The 27,621-nt window shown below is 44.3% G+C and overlaps 1 protein-coding gene across 2 annotated transcripts in view; it reads right to left on the bottom strand.

The window, feature by feature from the left end:
- KCTD5 (potassium channel tetramerization domain containing 5) overlaps window positions 1-27,621 on the bottom strand; it is a 1,265,680-nt gene that overhangs the window by 337,981 nt on the left and 900,078 nt on the right. For both annotated transcript variants that reach the window (XM_044089537.1, XM_044089538.1), the window contains one exon: window positions 2,887-3,012. In XM_044089537.1, coding sequence (XP_043945472.1) covers window positions 2,887-3,012 — 126 coding nt within the window. The remainder of the gene's footprint in view (window positions 1-2,886; window positions 3,013-27,621) is intronic.

Below are 27,621 nucleotides of genomic sequence, written 5' to 3'. Positions count from 1 at the left end.
CCTTAGCTCATCTCCACCTATGGGGATGTCATGCAGACCTACCACATTAGTATGTAATAAGCCAGTATGCTCTGGTGTTCTGTACTGAAGGACTGCAGTAGACCCAGGAGACAGGGTCTTTTTTTGAAACCATCTCCCAGACTATGTATGGCTGGCTTGCACAGCCAAGTAACAGGAGGTGCTCACCCCTACTGCTTTTGCTAAGTCACACAGCTGTGATGTTGTTTAGAATCATACCATGATAGAGGGCAGATGGTACTGCAGGTTGAGGGAGATTCTCTATGTGAGAAAGTACTGAATGGTACAATTAAAGTGCATTTCTCAGCTACGAGTGAAATTTAGCTTGGATTAGGCAGTCAGAGTATGGGTAAATGTGAATGCTCTCCATTTTGAAATGAGCAAAAATGGGAGCAAGGCATTCTGAGAATTCCCTAGGAGCAGTGAAAAGAAAGGTAAAGACATGAACTGACTGATCAGCGAGTAACTGGAGAACCTTTTTGTACTCCTAAATCAAAACTTGTAGGAAAAGGTCCTTCATGTCCAGTACAAACATAGTAGCCTCCTGGAGATGGAGAGAAACAGAGATAATACAGGGTGACTACTCTGAAATTTCTGGACATCAACAATTTTACTCTGATAAAGTCACAATCTCTTTTCCAAAGGCCATCTTTTCCTGGAACCAACAGCATCAGCTTGGAGTACAAGGCCCTTGTTCTATGTTGAGGATTTTATGCATGCTAATGGCATATGCCTTTAAAAATTTGTTCCGAGGGGAACATTTGGCCTGCGGAGGAGCCAGGAGGGATTCACATAAAGAGACAAAATTATTCTGAACTTTTGGAGTTTCCCCATCCAGTGGTCACTGAATAGGATAAACCACTGTGTTCTGAACAGGGAAAGTTGGACTCTCAACTGGTGTGTAGAGGGGAGGGGAGGTGAGAATGCAGCCATAACCAATAGACAAATTCCTAACTAGGAGGAAGACTACTGCTCCTACTGCCTTTCCACTTGCTCTTCTCAAAATACCTTCACCTATACTAACTGCCTGGCACAAGACTGCTTATGATATAATGGATACTGCTTGCTTGAAAATCTCTTGTTACATTTTGACATGTAGGAGTGGCAGGGCTACTTAAATGGTTATGGTGTTTTCTCTCTCTCTTCTAAATTTTAAAATACTTCATGAGGAGAAAGACAAAAAACCTGGGGTCTTGTCTGTTCAGTAGGATATTAAGTAGCAGCATTCTGACATCCTCAGGAAGGGGTGTATCCTTTGCCAAGCACTCCATTTGAAGACTATGACAGACATAACTGTACAACAGTACCATAGCCTCACTAAACCGCATGCGTGCTAGTCTAAAGGCTATCTGCAAAATCTTCAAGAAGCAATGTTCAAGTGTAATCTGTGGTATCTCCTTGCACATTGCCAACCTATCTGTAATGCTGCTTTGCTACTGGAGCATGTGCATCTGTGAGGTAAAGACCCTAATGCCCAAAACAACAACTGTACAAGTCAGGATTATAAAAGTATTACCTGGCCCCAGCTTCAACCCTCTAGCTGCATCACAATAAAACAACAGGATCAAACACGGGATTCTAGTACAGGCACTTAAATGCGTTTTCAACCAGATGGAGCATGCTTCTTTATCTGCCAGGGGATTATGTTCAGGTTTCAACGAGATGCTTTCTAAAACATCCTTAAAAGCTTATATAAATACAGGACTAATTATGGCCTTGGGGTCTTCTATCCCTACTAATTCCGGTACTGTTTGTGCATATCAGACAATTCTTTACACAAAATGTATTGTTTTGCCAAAAAGACAAAAAAAAAAAAAGCATCAAAGACTCATCTTCATTTATCATTTAACCAGCAATATGTAGATTTTAGAGACAAACTACATCGTCCTCCTCCCAATCCAGGAAGGGAGACTTCTGGTGAAGGCTATTTTCACCTTTCAGGAAAAGAATGACCTTGGGTAGTGTGTTAACTTGGAGGCAGAGGTATCATGTGGACTATCAGCCCAGCTACATATTCTTTAGTGTACCACTGGAACGGACAACACAGGCATCAGACTATATGATGCAGTTGAGGAGCTCTGGTATATTCAGGTTTCTGTGATCCAGAAAGGAGAAGGAAATCTTTCCCTGGAGCCAAAGAAATGTGCACATAGCAGGAATACTCAAAAGAGAGTTAGTTCTTCTATGCAGTGAATGCCCCCACTGCAAAAGCCTCACAGGCCTCCTTTGAAGGTTTAATGCTATTTCTGTCCATCTTCTTCACTCATATGGAGGCCCTAGTTACATGCACACTTGAGATATGTATCCCTCTAATTCAAGGGAAGTCATTTTTGGCCTGAACGGCCACATTTCAGTGTGAAGAGAGGTCTAAAATGTTAGCCATATTCCTCATACAGGGTTGGATGTCTAAGGAACTATGAAAGGCAGTCATGACACTGCCTCATGACTACAGTGATCTTTCGGACAGCTAATGCAGAAGCTTTAATTTTTCAGAACAAACTACGCATTTTATTTTCCCCTTAAAATAACTTACTGCAGCGTTAAGCATAAGCAAACAGAACATATAAAAGGAGGACATGAGGTAAAACTGACATTTTCCAAATGAATTTTCTCAACAGTGGACTTTATGGGAAATATAACTGAAATAGTTTAAAACAGAACACACCAAAGGGTATTTAAAACAGGTCACAAAACACAATGGAACAGAGTAAAACAGAACATGGTTCGATTAATGCAGATTTGTTCATTATTTATTTATTACATTTTTCAATCAAGCATTAATAATAATGTATACCGAAGTCACCAAAGGGCATTTACTATCAAATGCCATCAATTCAGCTTGAAACATCTGTACTAATAAAAAGTTACCTTTGCTTTTTCACTGGGTTCACTGTTTGTGCCATAAGGGGTATTGTGCAATTCCTTGGAAACAACGCAGAGAAATTCAGACTGATCTTCATTTCCATAATTATAGGAAGAGCCAATACTGACCAGCTAAAATGGAGTAAAAAATAATACAAACATTAGTTGCATTTTCAGTAAGCATTTTGTTCCATTAATCACTGTAACTCACTCTGAATCAGTTCAAAGTAATGAGTGAAAATGTCAGCAGTGGAGTCTGAACAATTCACTAGGACTGGTAAGTTTTGATCAGCTGTACAAAGTACTAGCATTTATTTTTTTCAGTTTCACAGCTATAAATACAGAAGTTGGCATGTTAATGATGGGCCAAGCAAAAAAAAAAAAAAACAATCAAATAAGCTTGATGTGAGCTCACACTGTCAAAACACTGCATTCTAAGCTTTGCCTACCAAAGATATAAGGATTTACAAAATTTAAGATGCCTTGAGTCATCCTTTAGTTCTTCTTGTCATTCTAATTTGATGAGAAGTAATGAAGAGAACAACTACAGTGCCAAAGTGCAAAGAAACACAACCGATATTAAACAAGACTTAAAATAACTTATTTAAGCATAGACAAGAACACTTCACTATGATAAGCTAAAACAATCTGATCACCTGCACATCATTGTCATAGGGCAGCTCAGTAATGCACTGTATCAACAGTAGGCTTATGACAGAAATGAATGCCTAGACACCATGATTTGAAGACAGCTCAAAGCACTTTGAAAAAAGCACATATTCACTCCATAGAAATAGAAAAGCAATACTATGCAATATTTTTATCACTGTACTTTTCTTCAAACAGTAATACAAATTCTGCTGTCTTGACACAGCATATTGAAAATATGGGCAGCTTCCGTTTTTACTGTCCTAATCCTCATATCAAGGTTTCCAGAAATTTCAAGCTGTTTATAGATGCTTATGAAAAGAAAGACCATAACCAATAACCTGCAATAGACAGTCCAACAGCACTACCTACAAAATTAGCTCAAGCACACTGGAGTCATCCCTTTGCTTAATGATCAAATATGCGACATTAACATCTATCTAAAAGCCAACCTACTGGAATAAAATTGCAGAAGAGAGAGATTCTCCCTTTACTCCATGTAGTAACAACATCTGAGCTACACTATGCAACGCAAAGACCCTTCCACTGGTGTGTTAGCCTACAATCTCCTACGAATCTATGAACAAGTCTAATGGCTTAATGGCCCTTACAAGCCTAGCCAATATAACCCAATTTTACCCAATATATGGACTCTAGGGGCAAGAGGATGGCATGGATTTGTGCCTGTGCATTCAGTATCTTACAGATTGCCCCTCTCCATTAGAATCATAGGCACTACCCCAGGTGTGAATCTGAGTCCCAACCCACTGATCAAACTGTATGAAGAGGGCCAGGAAAGGGCTTTGCTTAATGTAAATAGGAAGCCTGTTCCAAAGAAAGCAATCTCTGATGCACATATCTGTCTCTCCAGCATATTTTATTTGAGCTGTTGTCTAAGTTTAGACCCTAGATTGCGTGAATCTCATGCTATTTCACTTCCGGTTGTGTAGCAGCTCCATCAGGGCTGGATTTGTGAGTGCCTTATAGATCATCCCCCTTAACAGTCAGTAGGAGACAGAGTAAAGGGATAGGGATTTTAGTCTATCTGCATAGTTCATGTTGTTTACACCCTGCATTTTCTTTGTGAGGAACCTCTGAAGTCACTCCAGCTGCTAATTGCCTATGCAAGTACATGCCAAATGGTGCACTGTACCTGATTATTGGTCTAATGAGAGGTGAGCACAGTGGGACTTTAATTTCCTTGGATCTGGACGGCATACCTTTACTTATAAGTTGTGCCACATAAAAGGATTTCCTCACCACTGTGAAAAGATGGCGGTCAAAGTTCAGGCTACTATCTGTGTACCTGGATCTCTCACCTCTGAGTATACTCTAAGGGGTGTGCTTATGGATGTTGTAATCTGAAAGGGTATTTGACTTCCCAAAGGGTATAATGCATTTTTTTTGCATTTATTTTTAGGACACGGCTCTGGTACAAATCATCTGTCTGATCTAGACCCTCCTGAAATATATTTACATTTTTGAAGGATTCAATGATTGCCCCAGCTTGCAGTCATCAGCAAACTTTGCTATCCAGAGGCCTCTCACATTTCCCTTGACTTCAGAGAAGTACATTCTGAATAGGAGTGGTCCCAGTACTGAGCCCTGTGGCACACTACAAGTAACTAGCCTCTTGCTGGATCTGGATTCACCACTCTGACCATGTGTCCTGTCCATGAGCCAATTGATTATCCATTTGGTGACAGAGAGATTTATGCCCAGTTTTGCAAGTTAATTTGTAATACCCGAGTGCAGAATTGTGCCAAATGCCTTAGCCAGGTCAAGGTAGGTGGTATGTACTGTTTTACACTCATCCATGGCCTTAGTGACATTCTCAACGAAATCCACCAGATTCAGTAGGCATGACATGCCCTTGACAAAGGTCTCCTATGTCTTTATTTATCAAATCCATGATTATTCATTCCATGGCCTTACATATAAAGCTAGTCAAACGTACGGGTCTGTAATTTCTCAGATCAGTAGATGGTCCCCTTTTATGCAGAGTGATGACTGCTGCTGTCCTCCACTCTATCAAGACGAAGATAGTCCAGAGGCTGTGGTTAAACAGAGATCCTAAAGGTTATAAGTCCTGACTTGAGCTGTTTAATAGGCAAAGTGGTATATTCTCAGGCTCTATTGAAGCAGTATTTTTAGCTTTAGAGAGCACAGTGGCAACCTGTTCTTTGGTGATAATTGGTGGTGGAGGGTATTTCTTGGAGGAGAACTGGTGCTGATGGGGAGGTGGAATTTGAGTTGAATTTGTCAGTTAGCAAACTTGCTAGGACTTCTGGCGGGGTATAGATGATACAATCTACAGCTAATTCTGCACATTGTTGGGTATCGCCCTTAAGACTGTGGACATACCTGAAAAATGCATTATGGTTATCCTTAGCTTTGAAGGCTATTTTTACCTCAGTCTGCTTTCAAAGCCTTGACTAGTTCATTGATTCACTTGTTTAGACTAATGAGGGACTCGTTCTTCTGTTGTGCACATTCTCTCTTACATCGTGAAAGGATTTTCTTTCTTTTGTTGTACAACCTTTTAATACCAGGGGTCCACCAGAGTGGCTTGTCTTTGTGGTTTGACTTAGGTTTATTTTAGTCTAGTACTGCCATTACTATGCAGTTTTTTATATGGTCATACAGGGTTTGTGTGCATGCATCTGCATAAGGTTCTGTGTTTTTTGGAATTGGGGGTGCTTAGAATCTAGCTATGCCATCCCTTAATAGGGGTAATTTACCTTAGAGAAGTTTACATGCTTTTATAGTTAGGCAAGGGAACTAGTTTTACCTTTATTTTGAGGGGACCAATTTGTGATGTGATCCTACCACTGAGGACATAATACAAGGGGGGGGGGTGCAGCACTCTTCCATACTTGTGAAGGCCAGATCTTGGACATTTGTTCCCCTAGTGGAGTGCAGACTAGCTGCTCCAGGACATTTGAATTTACAAAAATAAGAAATCTTTGGGCCTGCACGTTGGAGGGGTATAGTTAAAAAATCACCTATGAGTATGGCATTGGGCTGGATGATGAGCAATTCTATTAACTTCAGGTATGATGTATGGGTTTCCCGGTTCACACTGGGGGACCTGTAGCTAGCAAGAATATGGTAATGGATGCTTCCCATGATTATTTGGATGTACAGTAGCTCAAGCATGTCATTGTTTAACCAGCTTTGAGGTGTGCTTATCTTTATGTAAACAGATACACCTCTGCCTTTTGTTATTCATGTTCAGTGGGTGGTTGGAATGTATGAAATGCATTATATCCATGCACTGTTGGGAGTGCTTTCCATGGTTCAGAAAGTACAGTTGTGTACACTTACCATAAATGTAGATGTTCAAGTGTATTCACTGTTGCAGTCATACATTTGGGTTATCTGCTTGCAGTAGCCCTCAGTCAGACTGATTAACAAAGTCTTGGGTCCTGCATCGGATGATGTCCCTTCTTCCATGACGTCAGGGGTATAAAACATGCAGCCAACGCCATTACATCAGTTTTTCTTGCCCCAGATGTCAGGTGCTCCCCGAATGGGAAGCAGCTAAATCTATAATTACAAGGATATACCTCCAACAAAAAAGCAAATACACCAAAAAGCTTTTGGAGCATAGTAAGACAGAGTAGAGGTATAGCCAAAAGAAGAAAGGGGGCTGGAGGGAGGGTAACCAGGACTGCAACAGTGAATACACTCGAACATCTACATTTATGGTAAGGGTACACAACTGTACTATGTTCTTCGTGCTTCACTGTTGCAGTCATTACATTTGGGTAAATTCCCAAAGCTAAGGTTGGGAGGAGGAATTTAAGTAGAATTAGGACCAGCTACAAGGCCCTACAAGACTGCAGTGGCAAAGCCAGCTCTGGATTTAGTAAAAATGGGCAAATGATAATGCTTGATGAAAGTATGTACAGAACTCCAGGTAGCAGCTTCTAGGATGTCCCTGGTAGGGAACGCCACTGAGAAACACTGTGGAGGTAGATGCAGCCCTGGTTGAATGAGGTCTGATGCCCAGTGGGATAGGTTTTCCATGGTGTTTACAGCAGAAATGAATGCAGTTTCCTATCCATTTTGAAATGGTTTGCTTTGAAATAGCTTTCCCCTCTGTCCCTGCAGCAAATGCCACCAGCAGTTGCCTAGATTTCCTTTGAAATGTAGTCCTGTCCAAGTAAAATCTAATTTGTCTGTGCAATCTAAGGAGTGCAGTACTTGTTCCCCTTTATTCTGTGGGTTAGGAAAGAAAGTAGGCAAATGAATGGACTGATTAAGAGCCACACTGGATACCACCTTGGGCATGAAGGAGGGATTAGTTCTGAGGGTCACCCTGTCCACATGAAAGACGATGAAAGGCTCCCCTGCCATTAGGGCCTGTAATTCAGATACCCATCTTGCAGAAGTGATTGCTAAAATGAAAGCTGTTTTCCAGGAAAGGAATTTTAAATCTGCAGTAGCAGCTGGCTTGAAAGGAGGAAGAGTGAGCTTCTCCAAGACCAAGTTAAGGTCCAAGGCTGGAGTTGGAGCTCTCCTGGGTGGCCTTATATTTTTGGCCCCTCTGAGGAACTGCTTGAGCAGGGGTGAGAGAAGAGGGGACGCTCTGTGCTGTAATGAGCTGAAATGGCTAAGGCATGAATTCTGATGGAGGAAAAGGACAAGCCCTTATGAAGCATCTCAAGTCAAACATTGTAGAATCTGAGGCAAATTGGGCACTGCTGTGCTCATCCCTTGAGATTGATTCCAGGCACAAAATCTTTTCCATTTTGCAGCATAAGATTTTCTAGTACTAGGCCTCCTTGCCTCTAAAATGATATCCATCACTGATTTACTGAGGGGTGGTAAAGGAGAGATTAGGTGATTACCCAGGCTGCTAGGTTCAGGGTTTACAGCTGAGGGTGCAGAATCTGGTTCTCCTGCTGAGACAACAGGGAAGGAGTCTGAGGCAGGTGCCATGGGGCCAAGCGTGACACACTGCGTAAGAGGGGTTACCAGTGTTGACATGGCCAGTCTGGTGCAATTAAAATAGTCCTTGGCTTGTCCTGTTTGATCTTTAGTAGTACTAGAGCAGAGGCAGAGGAGGAAAGGCATAAATTGATAGGTTTTTCCAACTGAAGGATAGAGCATCCACTTTCCAAGCTAGCTTGTGGGGAATCCTTGTGCAAAATGTGTCCAATTGATGGTTCTGGGGGGAGGCAAACAGGTCTATATCTGGGCTCCCCCACTTGCTTGTCAACATGTTGAAAATTCTTGGTTCCAGTTTCCACTCGTGTGGGTCCATGACATTTCTGCTTAGTCCGTCTGCCAGTGTATTTAGTTTTCCTGGCAGGAAATGAGCTTGTAGATTCACTTGGTAGCTCAAGGCCATGTTCCACAATGCCATGGCGTCTGCAGGGGGGGTAAGAATGTGTACCCCTCTGCTTATGTATCACATGACAGTGGTGTTGTCCTGGAAGAATGTGGTCCTTGAAGGCTGTCGGAGCATTCTGTACAGCTAACATTTCCTTTTGATTTATGTGTAGGTGCATTTGCCCTGAATGCACTTCCCTGTCAGGTGAATCCCCCCCCAACACACACGAATGCATAGTCGGATGTGTCTGTCGTTAAGGTTTGGCCGGCAGGGGGTAGTGTGAAAGGTAGCCTTGTTTTGGTGGCAGGCCTCTGCCCACCAAAGGAACTCTAGGCGTAGGCAAGGTATGATAGGAATCATAGCTTCTAGATCCTGTGAATGTTGACACCATAGGCTTTTGAGATACCACTGTAGTTTCCTCATATGCAGCCTTGCATACGGAATGCAGGAGGCCATGAACCCCAAGGCTTGCAGTATTTGCCTTGCAGATAACTGGGTTTTTGTGGCCACTTGTTTGAAGTAGGTTGTCAAATGACTGCTTTTCTGGCGTGAAGAAAGCCATCTGGGAAGTTGAACTCAAGCTTGCTCCCAGGAATATAATTTGACAGGGTACCAGGGTGATTTCTGTTCGTTTATGGTGTACCCCAGAAAAGTCAGTACCCTTTGAACAAAGGCCAGATGATTTCTGCCTGAATTAGACAAATTTCCAGGTAAGGGTATATTTGAATATTTCTTTGCTGCAGAATGCAATGACTGGAGCTAGGCACTTTGTGAATACCCTGGGTGCAGTAGACAAGCCAAAGGGCAGTGCATGTAGCCTGCTTTGAAGTATAGGTATCTTCTGCAAGATTCCCTGATGGGGATGTGCAGGTATGCTTCTTTTAAGTCTCGTGTTGTCAACCATGCATCTTTGCTTAGCATAGGAAGCAATTGGTGAAGAGTCAGTATCTTGAATTTTGGAATCACCAGGAAGGTATTTAGAGTAGAAAGGTCCAGGATAGGACGCCATGTATTGCCTTTTCTGGGTACCAGAAAAAGTCTCGAATATAAACCTTGTCCCCTTTTCTCTTCTGGTACCAACTGAATAGCCCCCATGCTTAAGAGAGAGAGTACTTGATTATGGGCCTCTGCCCACTGATTTGGGGGTAGATCTGGCCACCCACTTGGTGTTGGTAAGGTGTGGAAGTGAAAGTGAAATCTGTATCCTTGGGACACTATATTTAAAACCCATTTGTCCTGGGTAATGAGTTCCCAGTTTTTGTCCTGGAGACCAATCTTTCCTCCTAAAGGAGCATTCAGTTGGGAAGTGCTTGGAAGTTTTAAAAACAAGTCATTGAGACAGTTTTCCATAGGGGGGTACTTACTCCCTGATTTGGGTGCGGAAACCCCCCACTGCTTTGTCTTGTGTCTCCCCTGGGACTGAAACCTGGGGTTTCTGCTGTGTCTGGGTTTGGCTTGAGAAGAACTGGAGGGGCTGGAAAGGACTAATTCTTAGAGGGCCAGTGCCTACTAAATATAGGAGGCTGAACTTGTAAGAAATCTTTAACAGTTTGCATAGATTTAGCTTTACCTTCCGTCTTTTTAAGAACTTCCTCAGCCTTGTTGCCAAACAGGTGGTCCTGATTTAAGGGAGCATCCAACAATTTAGCTTTAACATGATCAGGCAAAGATTGCTCCTTAAGCCAAGCATGCCTTCTGAGCACAGACCCAGTAACAGCAGTCCTGCAAGAGGCCTCTAATGAATCAAATCCACATTGCTAAGTAGGTTTTCCAACCTGTTCAGCAGAATGCATTAAATCCTGTAATTCTTTATTTTCTGCACAGTCAGGAATCAACATCATTTTCTGTTTAAGCACTCCAATAACATGTTACTGATACTTTAACATATGAAACTGGCAGTTTAAAGCCCTAATGGCAAGGTTGCAGAAGTGTAAACCTCCTTACCCCATCTATCTAGCGCCCCGGAGTCTCTATCAGAAGGGGTAGGATTTTTAGCAGTAGAAGCCTTAATGCCCTTGGGTCCCTGTGAAATAGTCTCTGGATCTGCAATAGGATTTTTAAAATGAACTTGTGTGAATCAGGAACCCTGTAATATCGGTCAGGTTTTCTGGGAGCAGGAGGCAAAGAATCAGGGGCCAAACTAGATTCCGAAAAAGCATCATCAACAATCTCTAGTACAGGAGGAATAGCTAAAGGCCTATGCTGAGGCAGTTGTAAGAAATCCCTAAGCCTCTTTTTTGAATCAGAAAAATTCTGGCTTTCCCAGTGGAAATGCTCCCTTAGAGTATGCAAGGTTTCACCAAAAGAAAAATCCTCTGGAGGGGAAGCAGAGGGAATAGAGGCCTCTGCATCAGAATCCTCATAAGTAGACAAGGGCAAATCCAGATCATCAAAAGAATCAGAAAAATTAGAATCCTGGTCAGAAGATTCGTAAACAATTTCAGTCCTAGGTCTCTTAGAAGGGGGAGGTTGGCTTCCGCTGATTAGAGTTATAAGATCTTCAGCCATTCTTATTTGTTTTTTAGGCATAAAGGCCTGAGTATGCGGCCTGGGAGTCGGTTTTTTAGGCATGGTTCGAGATTTAGGCCTAAATGAAGAAGGAGGCATCGGTTTAATATGCAAGCCCATAGGCCTGAATACACCTGCAGAAGCCGGTACCTGCACAGCGGCTCCAGGCCCTTCTAAGGTAGAGACATCCGCAGGTTCCATAGTTGAAGCATTTTGCGGCATACCGGACTCCGAATGGGTCTCAGTGGAGGCCTGCGAATCAGAAGTAGCGGGTATCAGGGGCTGTGAAAGCACCTCACTGAGTACCGGCAAACTGGCGACTGGCTTAGGAGAAGCACCATCGGCAGTTTTGGACCTCTGCGGCCTGTCTCTGTCTTTATCTTTGCGTTTTTTTGAAATCCGGTAGTTGGATGGCTAACCGATGACATTTCTGGATACTTAAACAGAGAACCAAAATATTTAGAGGCTGAAATATACAGACGACGGATAGTGCGCTGATTAAATAAAGCACAAAACCGACAGCAAGGTATGTTGTCGTCAGGGCCTAGGCAAGGAATACAGTACAAATGAAAATCTTTATGAGGTATTTGCTTTCCACAAGTAATGCAATTATTAACTTTTACTGACATCGGAGAAGAGCAAGAAAAAGTTTCCCCAATGGGGTACTTAGCTTTAGTTGAAGACTTTGGATCTGAAACTCGAAAACGAAAATTTCAGGAGTCAGCCGACCGGCACTTGCGAACTGCTTCTGCTTTGGGCACCGCACAGCAAGAAAGACTGATGTAATGGCGTTGGCTGCATGTTTTATACCCCCGACGACCTGATGTCATGGAAGAAGGGACAGCATCCGAAGCAGGACCCAAGACTTTGTTAATCAGGCCGACTGAGGGATACTGCAAGCAGATAACCCAAATGTAATGACTGCAACAGTGTAACACGAAGAACATCTATGTTTAGGTAACTGCACAGATGTCAGCATTCTCCAGAGTGAGGATAGCTTCTGGTGAGCAGAGTTTCTTGTCGAGGCTCCTAGCATTGAGCAGTAACAATTTTAGCTGATCTTGAGTAGCTTTTGTTATGTTGGAAGGTTTGTCTGTTTGGTAAAGCCTAATAAAGGCACTACGGAGGTGGATAATGTTTTGGCCAATATCCAAAAGCTTAGAGGTGACAGCTGAAGACCATCCCTGACAAAGCAGCATGGCCTATCAACCAAGTCCTTCCAGGGTAACAAGTATTGAACCTTTCTGGAATGACATCAGCAGCTAAGCCAATTGTTAAATCATTTTCTGCTGGTATTGAGACATCATCCTTGAAGATGGTAGAATGCTGCTCAATTTCTAAGCTCATACTTGCCTATGACACATTCTGAGAGCCCAATCATGTCTCTCTTCATATAGTTCAAGGAGGTATGTCTCAGGTCATTCATGCTCACAGAGTCATACGGTACTTTGGGGTAAGTGACTTGAGTGCTTGCGAGATCTGGTGAATCCTGGCCCCTGACAGGCAATTAATTATAACCTTCCTCTTATCCAAGATGGTAAGGAGGACATCAGTGTGTCTCACAATGAATTATCCTAAGACCAGAATATTGGGTCATGGAGTGTTTCGCCTTATGGGCTTAGCAGAGGCACAGTGAGATGTGGCTTTGTGTGTTGTGACAAAAATTGTCTTGTTTGACTATATGCTGAGTTTCTGAGGTCTGTGCTTAAGAGGCCTTTGATGTTTGGGTAAGTTATATGAGAGTACCTCCACATATGTGGGTCTGTGTTTGGTCCTTTGTGGGTGCGGTGAGTGATGTGTGTGAGTTGCTGACCACCTCTTTGTTGCTTTTTGTGTCTGTATGTGAGAGTCGATAATGTTAATGTGTAACTGCATCTCTCACATACTGTATTTGTCTGTACAAGAATTAAGTGGTTGGCAGTGTACATAAGGCAATTGTTACATTGCTTCAGGGTATCTACCAAGCTGGATGCAGAGATAGCAGGAACGTGCTCATCCATGGTTGCAGGTTCTAATTTGTACTTGAAAGGAATAGGACTGGAGGGTGTTTGTAACCAGATGAGGGAACGACTCTTACATGGTGTAATCTGCAGCTAACTTAACCAGTGATGCTGCCCAGTGACAAAATCAGATCTCTGAGCAGCAACTGTCTTGTGTGCTATAAAAAGGTAAATAGCACAGTAAACTTTCACAGTATAATGAAAATAATAAGAAGTTATGTACCTACCATAACGTTCCATGTTAGTTTTCTTCGCGCCTTCTTTCTTGCTGGATGGGTTCGGAGCCGATCCTCGGCTCCGGCTCGGCCTATACTACAGCTCGAGAGCTATTTTTACCGGCTCGAGGCAGCCCTATATCCCACAATACCCATGTGCTAATTCCCCAGATCTTGTTGACAGCTAACACATAGTATAGTTTTACTGTTACCAAAAAATAAACCATTATATAAAAATACGGTCTCCCTGCTGGTAACACTCACGATACGGGTAACCCTGAATAACTGTGTATCATGAAAGAAAAGGACTCAGAGACCTTCAAGTCTGTCCAGGCTAGGGGGCAGAAGGGAGGGACGCAAGAAAGAAGGCGAGAAGACGACAACTAACATGGAACGTTATGGTAGGTACATAACTTTTTAATGTTAAGTTATCATTCTCGCCTTCATTCTTGCTGGATGGGACAGCGTCCCTAGCACCTTGGTCCTGGGTGGCTCAACGGAACAGACTCCTGAGTACGGTGGAACCAAAGTCAGCTCTATTTCTGGAAGCTATATCAAGCTTGTAATGGGTAATAAAAGTATGTTGAGAAGCCCATGTAGCTGCTGCACAAATGGCATCTAATGGTAACCTTGCTTGAAAGGCTGTTGAGGTTGATAGTGCCCTGGTTGAATGAGCCTTAGGTCCTGAAATAAGTTGTTTGTGTCTCAACTCGTAGACAAAGGTAATGATGGATGCTAACCATCTGGAAAGAGTTATCTTTGATACTGGAAGTCCTTTTTCTTCCTTCAGTATAAGACAGGAAGAGCTGTTCTGACTTTCTGAATTGTTTTGTCCTGTCTAGATAATACCGTAGTTGACGACGAACATCCAAGGAATGTAGTTTCTGTTCAGTCCTGTTTGAATAATTTGGGAAGAAAACAGGCAAGTCAATAGTGTGGTTCAGATATGATTCAGAAGAAACTTTTGGTAGAAAGGAAGGATTTGTTCTGAGAGCTACCCTGTCTTTATGAAAAACCAAATAAGGGGGATGGACAGACAAGGCCTGAAGTTCCGACACCCTTCTGGCAGATGTTATAGCCACCAAAAACAGAGTTTTCCAAGAGAGAAGCTTGAGGGAACAAGAAGCTGCAGGCTCAAAGGGAGGCAGAATTAATGAAGTTAACACCAAATTTAAATCCCATTGTGGAGGAGGATCCTTAATGAGAGGTCTGAGCAAGAAGATGCCCTTGAGGAAAGCTTTACAGAGTTTGTGGGACATAATATTGGTTTCCGAGAGCCCTACATGAAAATTGGCAATGGCCGCTAGTTGTACTCTAATAGTGGCCGACGACGACCCTGAATGAAAAAGCTCCGCCAGAAAATCTAGAACTTTATGAATTGGTGCATTAAAAGGATCTAAGGACCTAGCTTCTGCCCAGAAGAAAAACACTTCCATTTACTCGCATAAGTCTTCCTAGTATTGGACTTATGGGAGGCAAGAATGATATCACGGACAGGAAGAGAAATAAAGGGAAGCCTGGCTATGGATGGAAGTGGAGCAACCAAGCTGTGAGGTTGAGGGACTGAAGAGACTGGTGCAGCTTACCCATCAGATGAATCAAAAGGTCTGGAAATGGTTCCAGATGCCAGGGCTGTTCCAGTAGATAACAGTGCAGGAACAGAAACCATACTTGTCGAGGCCAGTACTGAGCAATGAGGATAATTTTGGATCTCGATGCAGTTGCTTTCTGAATTAACTGAGGAATCAACGGAAAAGGGGGGAAAGCGTATAGAAGACCCCGAGGCCAATCGTGGACAACAGCGTCTCTGGGGGGATGGCCTGGTAGAGGGAAGAGTGTGAAGAAGTCGAGGCACTTGCTGTTTTGAGGTGTTGCGAAAAGGTGGCAGCAAGGCTGGCCCCACTTCTGGAAAATTCTCTCTGCTACCGTCTGATTTAGAGACCACTCGTGAGGCATGACAATTGTTCTGCTCAGTCTGTCCGCTATGACGTTGGACCTCCCGGGGATGTGCATTGCTATCAGAAACCGTTGAGAGGAGATCGCCCACTGCCAAAGTCAGAGTGCTTCTCGACATAGGGGGTAGGACTTTGTTCCGCCCTGCTTGTTTATGTACCACACTACAGACATATTGTCCGTTTGAACTGCTATAGTCCCTGTGGGAAGAGAGTCCTGAAGGGCTTGCAACGATAAAAGCACTGCTCTCATTTCCAGGACATTTATGTGCTGGTGGCATTCTAATTGTTGCCATGTGCCCTGGACAGTCCTGCCCTGATAGTGCCCCCCCCACCCGATCAGGGAGGCATCCGTTGTCACCGTGGCAACTGGAGGGGGAAGAACAAAGGGTCTGCCCTGAAAAAGTTGAGGGGAGACCATCCACCAGGAGAGGTGTTTTCTGCAAGTTGGGGTTATCAAAATGTTGTGAGTCATTGGGAGCTGTTGAAAGGACCACTGAGAAAAAAGCATCCACTGGAGAATTCTCATGTGGAAGCGGGCTAAGGGGAGAAGGAGAATCGCCGCTGCCATGAGGCCTAATATTTTCAGTACTAACTTGACTTGAATTCTGTTGGACTGAAACAGAAACTGAACATTCCGCCGTATGTCTGTCACTCTCTGAGGTGGTAATGTTGCAGATATTTCTGTGGTGTTTAACATGGCGCCTATGAAGTTTATACACTGACAAGGAGACAAGGAGGATTTTGCAAAATTTATGGAAATACCTAGTTTGTTGCAAATGCGAATGGTGTAATCCCTGGCTATGATAAGATGCTGCTTGGTGGTAGCGGTAATGAGCCAGTCGTCTAAATATGGAAACACCTGGAATCCTTTTTGTCTCAGGTGAGCCGTGACCACTGCCAAACATTTGGTGAACACCCGGGGGGCTGTGGTGAGACCAAAGGGCAGGGCTCTGAATTGATAATGACTGGCTCCCAGCCGGAAGCGGAGAAACCTCCTGGAGCGCCTGTGTATCTTTACATGATAGTACGCGTCTTGAAGGTCTAACGAGCACATCCAGTTGTCTCTGCCCAAGAAGGGCAGAATGGACTGCACCGTTACCATCCGAAATTTTGTCTTCTGAACAGACTTGTTCAGTCTGCTGAGGTCCAAAATGGGTCTCCAGTCTCCTGTCTTTTTTGGTACCAAAAAGAACCTGGAGTAGATTCCGGATCCTAGCTTATCTGCTGGGATTGCTTGGATGACTCTTTTTTCTAACAGCTTTTTTATCTCTAGCTGTGCCTGACCCCTTTGTCCGGGTGGTACGTCTGGGAGGGGTCTTGGCGGTTGTATCGGAGGGGAAATGAAGGGGATTTTGTAACCCTCTGATATGATCGACTGTACCCATTTGTCTTGAGAGAGGGATTGCCAGGCTTCCGGGTACAGAGATAATCTTCCCCCGACTGCCTCCAAAGGTGGACAGTCAGGCAGCTTCTCAGGGATGCTGAAAGGGTTGGTCAGGGAAGGATTCCCTGGAACCCTGGTTCTGTGGACCCCCTCTGCCCCTGGGGCGGCACCTATTATTGTTCCCCCCTCTGCCTCTGGGGGGAAGTTCACCACGTGCGGCAGGCGCGACTCCTTGTGGTTTGCGGAACCACATCTTTCCACCCTTCTGACCTTTAGGGTATGGTCTAGATGGTGTGGAAAAGTGGACTCCCACGGCAGAGAGAGTCTTACCGTCTTGCTCGCACCTGGTGAGGGTATTCTTCACCTGAGGTCCAAACAACTCTGAACCATCAAAGGGGGTGTTGGTGAAGGATGCCTTGAAGGGATCAACAAAATTACAGAATTGCATCCAGGCGTGATGTCTTAACGCAACACCTGTGCCTGCGGCCCTACTCGCTCCATCGGCTGCATAAGAGATAAGCCGCATGGAGGAGTTGGCAATGGAATTCAGGGTAGCTAGCTGGGAGTTAATCTTGTCCTTATACCCCGCAGCAGAAGGATCCTGTATGGTTTCACCCAGTTCTTTGAGCAAATCTCTCTGAAGGCGGGTGAAATGACATAAATAGTTTAGCGACCGCATGGTAAAGGTCGCTGAAGCAAATGTCTGCTTACCGTACCTGTCCATAGTCCTGGACTCTTTATTAGGAGGATGAACAGGTACAGAAGGATCAGCTAATTCCTTCTTAGTGGCGGCTGCTACCACCATAGTATCTACCGATACACCTTTGGTCAGGAATGGTTTGTCTACCGGAGCAGAAATAAATTTAGAAGGCCTCCTAGGGGTAGGTTCCATCGATTCAGGAGCTGCCCACGCCTTTCTGGCCACTACTTCCATCAGTGGGTCGAAAGGAGGGGACACCCAGGAGGTGGAAGGGCGAGACCCAAAAGCGTCAAGGTAAACCGACTCGTCCTCGGAGGGTTTGAGGGTGGACCAATTCCCCCTCTGTTTCAGGATCTCTAGGATGTCTGAAAAGGAGACATCCTCAGAGGGGGATCTCGGGGAACCCTCCGACTCATCCAAGTCGGTGTCCGAAGTGACAGACTCGGGAGAGTCTACGTGCTACCTCTTGCACTTTCTTTTCCTAGGGGGTTCTGCTGAAGCTTCAGGGGAGGCCTCGGACGAAGAAGAGACACCCAAAGTGGGTACCCTACGCTTTGGATCTCTGCTATCAATTGCCAGAGGATGACCAGAGACCGTAACAGGCACTGTAGAGGGAGGAGCTGAAGGAACCAACCTTGGAGTGGACACCGGATCCAGCATGCTCATCACCTCAAGGCTCCCCTATCAGGCACAGAAGAAAGTCCTGGCTCCGAGGATACCAGGACCGCTCCCGGTGCCAACAGAGAAGGCTCCGAGAATGATGTCGGGGCCGAACTAACCAGCGCCGATGCTCCGAGAGGGAGAACGGGGTCGGACAAGGGTCCGATGCCACTCGCCCCCTCGGAGCCGACGATGGAGTCCTGGCGCCCGGACCTCTCCACGGACGGCAACAATGAAGAGGTCGGAGCCGACGACGCCGGGGCCGAAGGTGGTAGTTTCGGCTCCGACGTGGGTAAGGTCCCGGTTCCAACAAACTCCGGCTCAGAGTTCAACTGAAGAGTCGGAGGAGGAATTGAAATTGGCACTGAGGGAGCCACAGTCTGGTGAGATGGGCTTTGGAGTATTTGGGCCAGTGCCTGAGACTTGAGGAGTCTACTGACCACCCTCTCAATGTCATGGTCGGACAGCCTGAAAGACCTGGAGGAATGAGTCCTATGACTCCGCTCCGACAGTAAGGGCGATCCTGGAGCCGAACGAATGGACTCTACGGAGGGTGACCTAGAGCGCTTGCACTCTGTTATCGGCTCCGATACGGGTTTCAGAGTGGGCAAAGTCTTGTTCGCATCGGATCCGACTGGAGCCGATGTCGGAGCACTTTCAGTTCCGCCAGCAGTCGACTCAAGAACTGGAGCTGAGGGTTTGGCGGGCTTGGACGACTTCCCCGATCCAGACTTAGATGGGGAGTCATCAGGCTTCAATAAGCCCCTCAAAATTAGCTTATTGCGGCATTCCTGCAGGACTCTTGGACTAAATCCGTGACTAACGGAACAAGAGTCCTGCAGGTGCAAAGGTCCCAGGCAATAAACGCAAGAAGTGTGACCGTCTGTCAGAGACATCTTCTGACAGCACGAGTCACACTTCTTGAATCCTGAGACTTTAGTGTCTTTAGACATTGTAGTGGACACTAACAGTCTAACACAGTCAGCACTCAACTCACACTCAAACTCTAACACAAGGGGAGAAGTTAAAGGGCTGACTAAAAAAACAATCACACACACACACACTAAAAAGGGGAACTATAGGAAAACTATAGAAGAGCTAAGGCCCGAAGGCCCGTCTATAAGTTTGACTAAAAAGGGGGGGGGGGGGGGCTTAACAAAAATTTAGCTAAGAAGATTTAAGGATTAGGTAATACAGTGGGGAATATTATTAGATAGGGAAATCTAACCTTTTACCTAAAAAACTACACAAAAAGTTCTTGACTGACCTGAGACGGTAAAAACACAACCTTGCAGCGAAGCGGCAAACGAGATCTGGGGAGTTAGCGCATGGTATTGTGGGATATAGGGCTGCCTCGAGCCGGTAAAAATAGCTCTCGAGCTATAGTATAGGCCGAGGAACCCATCCAGCAAGAATGAAGGCGAGAATGACAACTTAACATCCAATGTTTCCAGATGTTTGCATCTGTACAGGGCACTGGCACAGTGAGCAGCTCACTGCAAATCTTATACCAGCACTGGAAATACAAAAACGGACTACTTGCTAATATGACTATACTTACAGCCATTGTGTGTGTGCTTCCCAACTCGGACAGACCACATAAACACCTAATGCCACTAGATGGGTAATCCCAGTTCTCTTAATGTAAAGGAGCGTCTGGACTGAAATGCTACCATAAACAAACTTAGATACAGATACAGCTTGTTCTACTTCAATACAAGCATTTTTAATGTCAGAATCCTGGCTACAGCAGTGTTCAGTATAACACTGCTTGCACATTATAAATTATGAGACACTCTGAGCATTAACAGCAGTATCCTTCAAAAAATGTAACTGTTACACAACTGAATGATTACATTTTTTCCAAAAATGTATCTTACAACTTTATTGATCTTTAAAATGGCTGATAAACATATTTGATAAGACACTGTACAACAGAAAGAGAAATCAAAAAGGAAGGTGGAACAAATTTCAGTAGAAAAAAAGCTAGAGAATACCCACGTTCAGAAAAAGTGTACACTGCAAGCCCACTGGACCCAATGCATACAGAAAGCACACTAATAAATCAAAAGTTGTACAAAGAACTTGATTTAGATGAAGTACGATATCTGTAGACAGATGCAGTCTCAGGTAGTGATTCCAAGCAAAAGAAACCTACCATTCTTGGTGCTGTTAATTTGTGTAATTTTTTGCCAGCTGGTTTTCTTTATCAGATTTAAGAGGCTAACTTGCTGGAAGTCTAAAACAACATTCCTGCAATCACAGTTCAGAGGGTTCAGGATCAGTGCATAAAAATGGGGGGAAAGAAAGACTCAAGTACAGCCACTAGAGTTGCATCTACACTTCTTTAATGATGAACTTGAAATTAAAAATTATACTATAATTCTCTAATCTTACAGGAACATCTAACCACAATAATTAACCAAATTACTGTAGTTGCTGAACAAATTCATACTTAACTACATACAATTTGCAAATACAGGACATAACACAAAGAAAGTTTGAAATGTACGGACATCAAGCCTAAATATTTTCCTCAGCAAGATTGGCAGAAGTGAATTCTGCTTTGGCAGCAAACGAATTCAAAGAAATCAAGCTGTATATATTAGACAGTTGCCATATAACCAAGGTGAATAAATTCTACAGCAACATGTTTATATCTCTCAATCTCTTAGCACAAGAAATCGGGACAAAGCCTAAAGGCCCAAAATACAGACACATTTTAAATACTGCTCTTATAAACTTAGAAAGTTGCTAGAACAGGATTTATGTTAGCATGCATATTCTGAAGGATATGAAATCTGAAATTCGAGCATATGTAATTATTTAGCAATTTCTGTCCCCACTGGTTTGCCAGAAAACCCCAAATTTTATGAGAAACAGACCAAAAATATAAGGTGAAAATCTGGACAGTAAAGAGGTATGCACATGTTGAGTACGTGTATCAAAAAAGAAGAAAACTGGAAGGCAGAGAGATGTATAACAAAGTCCGTTTAATAAAACGTGGAATAAAACTTTAAAAAACAACGATGAGTGCTTTCATACCTTCTAGGTACTTCATCAGATCCAACTAAAACACATACAAGCAGTATTTATAAGTCAGTGTCTTAGGTCACATGACCTCAATTCTGGCTTAATTGGAATATCATTTAACCCCTTCCCATCAGTAGCTCGGAGTATATGCATCCATTTGATTTCAACACGTTCTGTTCATGTCCTTACATCGCCCCCTCTAGGTCCTGGCACACAAACCTCTAGAACCATGAATTTAAACCAGTGATTGCATCCTACAGCTTTTACATGTTTTGACAATGCATTCCTTTCATCACTTCTACTTATACTATAGAGATGCTCTCTGATCCTGTCTCTTAAGGACCAGTTGGTTTTGCCAACATAGAAACATTTGCAAACCTCAAGAGGCACAATAAACCACATTTTGGCTACCACAATCAGCATAAGGTTTGACATTAAACACTTGCCCTGTGTCTGGATGTATAAACTGATCATCAGTATTAATGCATTTAATACATTGCAGTGACGACATGAGTATGTGCCTATTCTCTCAGTCACAACTTTCCTATTCTGCTTGGTCAAAGATTTATAACACAGCATCTTAACAGATGGGCGATTCTTAAAGCAGAAGGAAGGGGAGACACCTAGCAACCCTCTACATTTTTCATCTGAGGCTAAAACCTTCCAATGTCTTCTAACTATCTCACAGACAGAACCTGAGTCCATGGAATAAGTAAGACTCATATGTGTGGGTTGAATATGTGACAAACTGGGAGAACTGCAGAGGCAAACCCTGACCTAGCCTTAGAAAACAGAGGTAGGTGGTAATGCTTGGTAAAGGTATTGACAGAAGTCCAGGTGTCAGCTTCCAGGATGTCCCTGGTGGGAAATCCTCTGACTAATGCTGTGGAAGTGGAGGCTGCCCTAGTGGAATGGGTTCGAACAGACTCGGGGGGTGTTTCCCATGCAATCTGTAGCAGAAATTAATACAGTGTGATATCCATTTGCCATTTAGAAATGGGCTTCGCCTCTGCCCCTGGGGCAAAGTTGACAAGTAGTTGGTGTGATTTCCTGAAGAGTTTAGTACAATCCAGATAGTATCTGAGCTGTCTGTGCACGTCTAGTGAGTGCAGAACTCTGTCCCCCTTGTTTTGAGGGTTAGGAAAGAAGGTGGGTAGATGTACGGCCTGGTTGAGAGTTACATAATACCACCTTGGGCAGAAAGGGGGGATTAGTCCTCAGGGAGACCCAGTCTGCATGGCAGATGATGAAGGGCTCAATGGCCATCAGTGCCTGAAATTCTGAAACCCTTCTGGCTGAGGTGATAGCTAGGAGAGAAGCAGTCTTCCAGGAGAGGTATCTTAGTTCTGCTGAAGCAGCCGGTTCGAAGGGTGGTAAAGTTAGTTTTTCCAAAACATAATTCAGGTCTCAGGCTGGAGTGGGTGGCCTTCTGGGAGGCCTGATATTAGAAGTCCCTCTGAGGAATTGTTTAATCAAAGGATGGGAGAACAGGGGCTGTTCTGTATCAAAATGAGCTGAAATGGCTGAGGTGTGGATAACAGAGGAGAAGGAGAGGCCACTATTAAGTAGCTCTACTAGGTAGTCCACGATAAGAAGGATGGAAGGTTGTGAGGTACTGCCCCCAATGGACTGGCTCCAGGACCAGAATCTTTTCCATTTTCTTGCGCAGATTTTCTGGAGCTGGGCCTTCTGGCATCTGTGATAACATCTAGGTCCTGTTTGCTCAACAGGGGCCCCTTGTTTGCCTTTAGAGTATTAGCCATGCTGACAGTTTGAGAGTCTGCAAGTCTGGGTGCAGCATCCCCCCACCCGAGTTAAGAGGTCTGAAATTAGGGGAAGCTGCCTGGGAGGTTGTAAGGTCAGGCTGTGCAGTAAGGAGTACCAAACGTTGACTGGGCCAATCTGGAGCAATGAGGATGGCCTTTGGTCTCTCCTCCTTTATTCTGATCAGTAACTTGGGAATAAGAGGCAGAAGAGGGAATGTGTACACAAAGAAGGTGTTCCAGGGGAAGGTCAAGGCATCCACCTTCCACGCTAGGTAGTGATACTCCCCGGTACAGAATTTTTTCAACTGATGGTTGAGATGCGAAGCAAAGAGATCCATCTCCAGAGTCCTCCATGCCTGAGTGATTTGTAAAAAGATTTTTCTGTGGAGCTGCTACTCGTGGGGGTCCAGGAAGTTTCTGCTTAAGTGGTCTGCCATGGTGTTGTTGATCCCTGGTAGGTATTGGGCTATCAGGTGTAGTCCCATGGAAGAGGCTGTCAGCCAGAGGTTCATGGGTAGCCTGCACAAAGGGTAAGATTGGGTCCCTCCATGTTTGTTGAAGTACCACATTACTGTGGTATTATCTGTTTTGATAAGGAGAACCCCTGGCTTGAGATGGGGATTGAAGGATGTCAGAGCCTTTTCTACTGCCAGCATTTCCTTCCAGTTGATGTGTAAGGGAAGGTGCTGAGCATTCCAAAGACCTTGGGAGCACTTGCCTTCTAGGTGAGCGCCCCAAGCTATGTCTGAGGCATCGGTGGTAATGGTCTGCCCCGATGGGCGGAGGGTGAAGGAAAGACTCTTTCTGGGGACAGGCCCCTGCCCACTAGAAAAACTCATCCCTTATACAGGGGATCAGAGAAAGAGAGGTCTCTAGAGGCTGAGAGTGCTGACACCAAAGGTTCTTTAGATACCACTGAAGTTTTCTTATGTGAAGCTTGGCCACAGGAATTAGAATGATGCAAGATGTCATGTACCCAAAGGCTTGGAGGAACCTCCTCGCAGTGAGGCGACTTCTGGAAGCCAGCTGGGTAAAACAGGGAGGCAGGAAGCTCTGCTTTTCTGGGGATAGGAAGGCCATTTGGGATGCTGTGTCCAGCAGTGCTCTCAACAAAATGATCTTCCTGGAGGGTGTTTGCCTTTATTTCTTCTCGTTGATGGTGTACCCTAAGAAGGTTAGGAGGGTTTTGACAAAGAGGAGGTCCTTGAGGAGCTTTTCTTTGCAATCTGCCTGAATGAGGCAGTGGTCCAGATAACGGTAAATTTGTATATTTTTCTGTCTGCAAAAGGCTATGGCCGGGGCTAAGAATTTGGTGAATACCCTGGGAGCAGTAGATAAGCCAAAGGGTAGCGAAGAAAACTGAAAGTGTTGTGAGCCTGCTCTGAAGCAAAGGAATTTCCAGCAGGATTCCCTTATGGGGATGTGGAAGTAGGCATCTTTTACATCTAGGGTAACTAACCAGGCATCTTTTGTCAGCATAGGCAGCAACTGCTGCAAAGTTAGCATTTGGAATTTGGGGACAACAAGAAAGGTGTTCAGAATGGATAGATCCAGGATGGGGTGCCAAGAGCCCTCTTTTCTGGGAACAAGGAATAGTCTGGAATAGAAGCCTTTGCCTGTTTGATCTGAGGGGACAGGTTCTACTGCCCCTTGGGATACGAGAGTTTGGACTCATTTCCATGCCTCTGCCCACTTATTTGGAGGGAAGACTGGGTACCCTCTTGGAATAGGGAGTTCGTTGAAGGAAAATTTGTATCCCTGAAAAATTATCTTTGAGACCCATCGGTCCTTTGTTACAGAAAGCCAATTTTCTTTGCAGAGGGAGAGCCTTCCTCCTAGTTTTTGGTGAGTGAAAAGAGGGCAGAGGGGTGAGAGAGTCATTGAGAGTTTCTGCCATACAAGGATGGCTTAGAACTCCCTGCCTTTGGAGTGGAAGTGGTCCACTGTTTGGTTCTCTGCTGTCCCTGGGATAGGAGTCTGGGTGGTCTGTCCCTGCGGGGTTTACCTTGCCCCTGTCTGCTAGATGCAGGAAAGGACTAATGTTTGAAGTAAAATTCCTGCTGAACCTAGGAGGTTGTACCTGAAGGAAATCTTTTACTGTTTGCTTAGATTTTGCTTTGTCTTCTATCTTTTTAAGCACCTCTTCTGCTTTTACTCCAAATGGTCCTTATCCAAGGGTCCATCAAGTAATATAGATTTGACAATCCGGGAGAAATTGTTCCTTCAACCATGCATGCCTCCTAATAACAGATCCTGACACTGCTGCCCCGCTTGAGGCTTCTAGCCCGTCATATCCACAGTGTAATGAGTGTTTAGCCACTTGACAAGTAGAGTGCAGTAAACCTGCTAACTCTTTCGAATTGGCACAGTCAGGAAAGCTTGAAATCTTTTGTTTTAATAGTTCCAAAGTGTGTTGTTGATATTTTAACATGTGGAACTGACAGTTGAGTGCTCTGACAGCTAAGGTTGCAGAGGTGTATACTTTTTTACCCCATCTGTCCAGAGCTCTGGAGTCCTTGTCAAAAGGAATAGGATTCTTTACAGAACTAGCCTTAGCTCCTTTAGGTCCCTGTGTAATGAGCTCCGGGTCTGCAGCAAGATTTCTGTAGATATATTTGTGAGAATCCGGTACTCTGCAATACCAGTCAGGTTGTCTGGGAGCAGGTGGGAGGGCATCAGGAGTTAAGCTGGATTCATGGAAGACTTCATCAACCACCTCTAAGACTGGAGGGATGGCCAAGGGTCTGTGCTGGGGCAGGTCTAGAAACTCTCTTAGTCTTTTCTTAGACAGAGGGAAGTCCTGGGATTCCCAGTGGAAATGTTCCCTGAGGGTGTTAAGGGTTTCCCCAAAGGGAAGATCTTCTAGTGGGGAGGCAAAACAAATGGATTCCTCTGCACTTGAATCCTCATAAGCAGTCAGATGTTGTTGTTCCTCTTCAAAATCTGAATAATTAGAGTCCTCAGAATCCTGTTCTGTCAGTATTTCAGGAGAAAGGTCTATTTCCCTTAGAAGGTGCGGCCTGACTACCCCGATAAGGGTGATAAGATCCTCCACCATTTTAAGCATTTGAGCTTGGAGTGGTGGAGCAGGAGTAAAATGGTGGCTAGAGGTAGTTTTCCTAGTTGTGGCCTTGCCTCTAGGCCTAAGAGTATTCAATGGTCAGAGAAACAGTAGGAGGAGAATATGTCTGTTTTTGGCTAGATTTGGTAGTGTGAAAAACCTCCTTGGAAGCCAGTGTCTGCATCGCGGCTCCAGACCCAACCAAGGTAGAGACCACCAAAGTCTTGGAAGATGAAGAAGATTTCTGCAGCGTACTGGACTCCAAAAGGGTCTCAGTAGAGGCCTGCGAAGGTATCAAATCGGGCATCAGGGGCTGAGAAGGCCTCACTGAAATCTGGAGAACTGATGACCTGCTTAGCGGTAGAGTCATCAGAAGGCTTAGCTTTGTGTGGTCTCTCTCTATCTTTATCCTTACGTTTTTTGGATTTTCTATGGATTGTTGGTTGATGTACACCATTTCAGAAAGCAAAGACAGAAGACAAAAATACCTGGCTACAATAAGAGCTCTACAACAAATGGTTCTCGCGTTAAAGATGGCACAGAACCGGCAACGGACGTCATGGTCTGGGCCTAAACAAGTGATGCAGTATGAATGGAAGTCTCGGTGTGGTATTTGCTTTCCACAGGCGAGACGATTCTTAATTTTTTTGGACATCGGTTAGTGCAAGAAAAAAATGTTCCCCAATGGGGTACTTGGCTTTAGACGTTTTTAGCTGCAATTCAAAGTCTGATAGCAACCGACCGGCACACTTGAAAACTGCTTCTGCTACGGGCTTCACGGCAAGAAAGACTGATGTAATGGTGTCGTCTGCCTTCCTTTGCAGCACTGTCGACCTGACGTCAGGCAGCAAGCGACAGCAGCCGAGGCAGAAAAACACTGACTCTGGTATTCAGGCCGGCCGAGGGTTACCACTGCAGGGATAACCCACAGGTAATGACTGCAACAGTGAAACACAAAGAGCATCTACAGTTCACAGCCTTAATCCTCTGCACCAATTGCCAAACAATGGTATCATAGTACAAATTTCTAACAACTGTTTAAATGAAGTGCTTAACAAAAGAATGGACAGAAATAATTTCAATCTGTAGTAGATATGGATTATAAATGTTTGTACTGAGATATTAGAAAACTGCTCTCCTGTAGAGATGGTACTGTCTGTACTTCTGACAAACTTGCAGTCTGAAACAGGGCTGCATCTACATAAATTTAAGAACAATAAAATTAAAAGGAAGAAAATGATATCCAAGTGGAGTACTACAACACAACTGGGCTCCTGGAAAAACACTAAATGTAGTTTTGATGAAGGCAAATAAATTGAGAGCTAACTGAAGCTACGTTCATTGGCAGTGGGGGCTTTCATCCCTCTCAACTACTGTGCAACCTCAGTTGGTATATTTAAGTTCAGAGTATGCTGGGGGGCGGTGGGCTTGCCTGACTGCAAAAAAAAAAAAAAAAAAGAAAAATGTTTG

This window comes from Protopterus annectens, chromosome 12.part0 (genome assembly GCF_019279795.1).
Source record: "Protopterus annectens isolate FY-2018-M chromosome 12.part0, PAN1.0, whole genome shotgun sequence".
Taxonomy (NCBI): domain Eukaryota; kingdom Metazoa; phylum Chordata; order Ceratodontiformes; family Protopteridae; genus Protopterus; species Protopterus annectens.
Note: the sequence above shows the minus strand (reverse complement) of the source record. Positions and strands in the feature narration are given on the sequence as shown.